The following is a 5856-nucleotide window of genomic DNA, read 5'->3' as shown; positions in this document are numbered from 1 at the left end:
AGACTATCTCTTCTATTAATGCCCTTATTTGTCTTTTACCAAACAGGTTTAACAAACAGCTAATCAAATCAGCTAGTCAAATCAGCTAATGTAATCAGCTAACAGCTAACAGCTAATTCCCAAACAGGGCCAATATAAAATGCAGGAGTTTGTGAGTTAAAAAGAAAGAAAAGGGAAGAGACACTAGTACAGTAGAAGCTAACTGTAAAAAGGAGTAGAGAGGAAAGAGAAGAGGTCACAAAATGGTCCTACCCACCTTTTGAAACAGCGAATAGGCTCTCTCTTCTCTCATTCTGATAGGCAGAAACACTGCCACACCCATTCTCTCCCTCTATACTCGCATCATGTATAGTAGAATTTGGTAAGGAAGGATAGTATTTTAGTATTTAGTTTTACAAGACTGATAGAGAGAAGAGCAAGCTAAGCATGAGAGTCTGGGCTACCACACTACCACTGCCTGTTATTATAGTTGTTCAACTACTTGTGCAGCAGCAGCACCTTCTATTCAGTCACTTTCAACAATATGGGTAACTGTGGCACTAGAGAGGAATCTGCTGTTGTCTCCAATGCTCAAGGTAATAACCTTTTCTTTCTTTCTCCAGATCTGGGCCTTTTTCTAATTTCAATTGTTTTTCCAGTTCAACACCAGCTTCATCACATGTTATCTTCTTCTTCTTCATCTGTCGCCCTTAAAAATGCTGCCGCTGACAAGAAGCACACCCGCTCTATATCAGATCTGAGCGATCCTACATCTACTCCACGAAACTTTGAGGATTCCAGGAAGAATGCTCTTCTTTATACCCATGTTATTGCCTTTACCTTATTTGAGCTTGAGACCATAACCAAGAGCTTCCGTTCTGATTACATTCTCGGGGAAGGTGGATTTGGTACTGTTTATAAAGGCTACATTGATGAGAATGTTAGAGTCGGACTCAAATCTCTCCCTGTTGCTGTTAAGGTCCTCAACAAGGAGGGTCTTCAAGGCCACCGGGAATGGCTTGTATGCTTCTTCTTCTCATTTTTCTTTTTCTTTTTTTTTCTATGCATTTCACTTCTGACTTTGTCAATTCATACTTTCAGACGGAAGTCAACTTTCTCGGCCAACTCAGACATCCTAATCTGGTCAAGTTGATTGGATACTGTTGCGAGGATGATCATAGATTACTCGTTTATGAATTTATGTTCAGAGGAAGCCTTGAGAATCACCTTTTTCGAAGTATGCTGTTTCATCCCTCTTTCTCATCTTTGCTTTTCATTTTGAAACACAATAATTGGGACAAAGTTGGTACCTGCGGTGTATGACAAATTATATCTCTTTTTTATTTCCATTTTCTTCATTTGTTTGACATTTCAAGCCAATAATTGTAGCCTTTGCATTTTCCTTTTTCGATTAATAATTCTCATCTTTGATTTTTTCTTTTTCAAGCCAAAATAATGGCAATCAAAACTTCATGCCATGATCAACATTTTTATCCTAGATTTTGGTCTGATTTTATAGTGAAATAAAAGGGAATCAAATACAAATTTAACCCTATGATTATAGGAGTAGAGCCCAATAAAATGTAATTTTAAGCCTAACTTTCATCAAACAATTTCATTAATAGAAGATGAGTTATTTTCAATAACTAAAAATGCGCAATTTCCTGGGATATCCAGAATATTGGAGGTTGAGCGATGACTAGTACATGAAATTGCACATTAGAAAAACTCATATTTGGTAATTGAGGCTTGAAATTGCATTGTGGTCAAAGTTAGACTTAAAATTTCACTGTTTTGTAGGTGGTGGCTAATTCCATTCTCCGGCAATAAACAATAGGGCTAAATTTGTACCTATCCCAGAAAACATTCTTGATCCTTTTAGTGTTGACATCTTTCGATTTCTTAATAATGAGCACTTCCCTTTTTTTTGTGAATTTCTATGTCCAGTGAAATGCAAATCCCTGGTCTTTGTCTAATTTTTATGCACCACCAGTATATTACCAGTTGATATAGCCTTCGCGAAGAAAAAATACTTCTTTTGAACTTATCACTTGACTTGCGTTGTACCCTTCAAAATCCATCTCTAAATGCTCATGGATTCTTCTTCTAATTCCTTTTAATCTATCAATGAACGCCGGAGAGATGCAACTGAAACTTTTTTTTTTTAAATTCCAAATTGACTTCCAAAAAATACTTGAGCTCCCTGCATTTTCAACATGCATTGCATTGGCTGAAATTTAATTAGATGAGGCCTCTAGATTAGTTATGGTCTATGTTGTATGGACACTCCTCTTTAGTAGTGTTTCTCCGTTTCGTGTCCGTATCAGTTTTTGTTTGAAGGCTATTTTATTGTATGAAGTTTTTGTTTGAAGGCTATTTTATTTTATGAAGATTATGTTTTAGAGATAAGGTTTCTAGGTGTTTGTTTCCATGTCCATGTCCATGAAATAACTTTTTGACCACTCCACTACAGGGTCCATCTCTTGTGAGTTATCGGTTTTTAAGTGCGGGTTCATTAGCAAACTTCCATGAAGGAAGCTCTTTCCCTACAATCTTCTCATTTCAAACCAACCTAGATCTAAACACTGTTCAGTGAAACTAAGCATTCTTACATTACTATTCATGGAGTTTTCTAATGTGTTTGTTTGCCTGTGCTATTGTAATAACTGAATATATTGTCATTTGTTGCATGCTACTTATTCTATAGTGAAAAAGGATTTTACTTAGATTTACAAGGAAGAAGAATTATCAGAATAAAAGAACACGTATGGATTGATCGTGCACATTTAATGAGCTGTGCTCTATGATAAATGTGAATGACAATTTCAAATCATCCATCATAATGATGGACATATTGTACTCTTAATCAAAGAAAGCAACATGATGATACAAGCATTATCTTCATAATTTGTTTGGGACTTAATTGTTTAATTATCTGTGAGATTATATTTGGTTAACTCATATTAATATGGCCTTTCAGAGGCAACTGTTCCATTGCCTTGGGCCACAAGAATGATGATTGCCCTTGGGGCTGCCAAAGGACTTGCTTTCCTTCACAATGCTGAGAGACCAGTTATATATCGGGACTTCAAAACCTCAAATATATTATTGGACTCTGTAAGTGTGGTGTGTCTTATAATTCAATTATATGAGAACTTCCTTCTATGCTTTTTTGGTATAGGGATTTCTTCCTTCATTGACCCGAATTCCTTGTGTATATCCATAGGATTATACAGCCAAGCTATCTGATTTTGGGCTTGCAAAAGCTGGACCACAGGGTGATGAGACTCACGTATCAACTCGAGTGATGGGTACCTATGGTTATGCTGCCCCTGAATATGTAATGACGGGTAAGCCTTTATCTCTGTAATTTTTGATTCATTGTTCAGTAGCAAGATCAACAATGCTTGTTTCTTTAAGGCTATAATTGTGATCTATTTTGATGTATGGAGAAATAAAATTAGTCTGAGAGTTGCTTGGCAGAATTTGATCAGTGCATGTGTTATGTTTTAATGGTAGCCATGCCATCCTTAGAATAAAATGATCTAAACTTTAGGTTTAAATCAAAGAGAGAGATATGTGAAAGGTAAATCATGAAATTGTGCGGAAAGGCTATAAGCATAACATCATCGACTATCAAGTTAATGGCCTTTTGGCCTTTGTGATTCTGAAGAATATTTGGTGCAAACTCAAAACCCTTGATAATGTGACAAATAATAGCAAACATATATTTACCAAGTATTATTTTCGTGAGCTTGTATTGCATGCTCAGCTTTCTCAAGGACATACATTTATATGATGATTCGCAGGTCACCTGACTGCAAGAAGTGATGTATACAGTTTTGGAGTTGTTCTTCTAGAGCTATTAACAGGAAGGAAATCGGTTGACAAGACAAGACCGAGCAAAGAACAGAGCTTGGTAGATTGGGCCCGTCCAAAATTGAATGATAAGAGAAAGTTGCTGCAAATAATTGACCCTAGATTGGAGAATCAGTATTCTGTAAGAGCAGCACAAAAAGCATGCAGCTTGGCATACTATTGTCTGAGCCAAAATCCGAAAGCGAGGCCTTTGATGAGTGATGTAGTTGAGACTTTAGAACCTTTACAATGCAGCAAGGATGGGGGTGATGAAGTCTCGTCATCATTGACTCCGATCCTAGCAGGCAATGTAGGTGCATTTGCCATAGGAGGAGGAGTACCTGATTATCGAGTGCGTAGAAGATTTGCGAATAATGTTGGTCCGGGTTCAAATTGTCGGTCTCCAAATCCAAATTGCTCCCCAGGTGGGCCTGCAGCATGCAGGGTTAGATGAGGGAGTGATATCGCTGCTGATATGTATTTTGGTGTGCTTTTGTTGCCAAGCTTTGGGAATGTTAAAACCATGAGTGCATTTGCTTCTGCCTTCTTTGTACATTCTCTACTCTTCATCTCCTAGAAGCTGTTAATTGTTGCTGTATGTCTGTCTGCCCTACTTTGCACTTGTATTACTTCTTCTTTTTCTAGTGATGGCAATTACCAAATCAAACTTTTTCCAAAAGGGAAAGGAGAAAAATACTTGAAACACGTTAAAGTAAATTCCATCTGCTACTTTCTAAGCTACTCGTGTTGTGTTGTTAGCAATACAATTCCCAATACAGGAGGAATATTATTTGTTTCTTTGATCACATCACAAAGGCTTTTTTTTTTTTTTTTTTTTTTTTTGAGAGAACAAAGCCTTTACAATAATGAATAACATCAGATACAGCATTATCAATACAAGGCATTAAAAAAGTGGGAAACCCTTAATAAAAGTTTGAGGTGAAGAGAACCCAGCACCCCATTTAGCAATCGAGTGGGCTGCTGAGTTTGCTTCTCTTCTTTCAAAATTCTTTCAAAAACAAAAACTGCTGATGTCAATAGACGGGCTAAGGCATGGATCTCCGCCATTTGATCGGTCATTAGGAAATGAGGTTCTGATTGGGCTGTAATCGCCTCGATGACAAGCTTTGAGTCTGAGGCCACCACGATGTTGGGGAGAGAGTGTGCAGCAGCCAGTCGTAGACCATGAATTACTGCAGATAGTTCTGCAAATTCTGGGTTGAAACATAGGACTAACGGGATGGAGGCACTGACTAATATTTGTCCGCAATGGTCTCTAATTACAATCCCAGCACAACATTTGGATCCATTTAGTAGAAAGGCAGCATCACAATTCACTTTTACCATGTTTGGAGGGGGAGCTTGCCAAGAACACCTGGTATTCAAACTGGATTCAGACCGAGATTGGTGGAGAGATGAAGGAGAGTTTGCATCATTAAAAGAGTCTAAAATTGAGTGTGCTTTGCTAGGGATCCACCCAATCTCAATTTGCTTTTTGCCATATATGGAAGCATTCCTTCTCTACCAGAGGAGCCAAAGGATGACACAAAACAAAGGAGCTTCCTTAGCACTCAAAATTGAGAAGATCAATTGGGTCCATTCACTGAAATTCCTCCCGGGGCAATCATAGACTTTCAACGGCAGACCACAGCATTTCCACAGTTGTCTAATCCCTTTACAGTCCCTGAAAAAGTGCAGGATTGTTTCCTCCATGTGCTTATAAGAGCAACAATAGTGGTTATAACACACTAAGTTACAAAATAATGCCACCTAATCACAAAACACAACCATAAAAAACACACCAGTATATACTTTGTCACTTCAAGATTTTATAAAAAAAAATTATAATAAAAAAATACAAAATATAAACATATATATATATGTCTGTGCAAAGAAAAAGTGGCAGACAATTGTCTGTCACTTTATGAAAGAAAAAAAGAAATTAAGTTGCCACAATTGGGGATTGCATTGTACGCGCCAATTGTGGCAATTTAATAGACTGCGGTGGAACTCAACTCC

General features: G+C 37.5%; 1 protein-coding gene across 1 annotated transcript; it reads left to right on the top strand.

Moving 5' to 3' along the window:
• The first annotated feature begins 253 nt into the window (after window positions 1-253).
• Window positions 254-4643, top strand: LOC136206415 (probable serine/threonine-protein kinase PBL8). The gene is made up of 6 exons (XM_065997452.1): window positions 254-575; window positions 639-1000; window positions 1081-1216; window positions 2960-3096; window positions 3206-3329; window positions 3789-4643. The coding sequence occupies exons 1-6, from the start codon at window positions 524-526 to the stop codon at window positions 4289-4291; spliced, it is 1314 nt and encodes a 437-aa protein (XP_065853524.1). The 5' UTR covers window positions 254-523; the 3' UTR covers window positions 4292-4643.
• The last annotated feature ends 1213 nt before the right edge of the window (window positions 4644-5856 follow it).

Source organism: Euphorbia lathyris, chromosome 9 (genome assembly GCF_963576675.1).
Source record: "Euphorbia lathyris chromosome 9, ddEupLath1.1, whole genome shotgun sequence".
NCBI lineage: Eukaryota > Viridiplantae > Streptophyta > Magnoliopsida > Malpighiales > Euphorbiaceae > Euphorbia > Euphorbia lathyris.
This window is presented reverse-complemented; position numbering and strand designations above follow the sequence as displayed.

Excerpts from the sequence above, each read along its gene's own strand:
- LOC136206415 (XM_065997452.1), top strand. The coding sequence starts at position 524 with ATGGGTAACTGTGGCACTAGAGAGGAATCTGCTGTTGTCTCCAATGCT. Across the intron at positions 576-638 it reads TGTTGTCTCCAATGCTCAAG|TTCAACACCAGCTTCATCAC; the intron begins GTAATAACCTTT and ends TTGTTTTTCCAG. Across the intron at positions 1,001-1,080 it reads AAGGCCACCGGGAATGGCTT|ACGGAAGTCAACTTTCTCGG; the intron begins GTATGCTTCTTC and ends TCATACTTTCAG.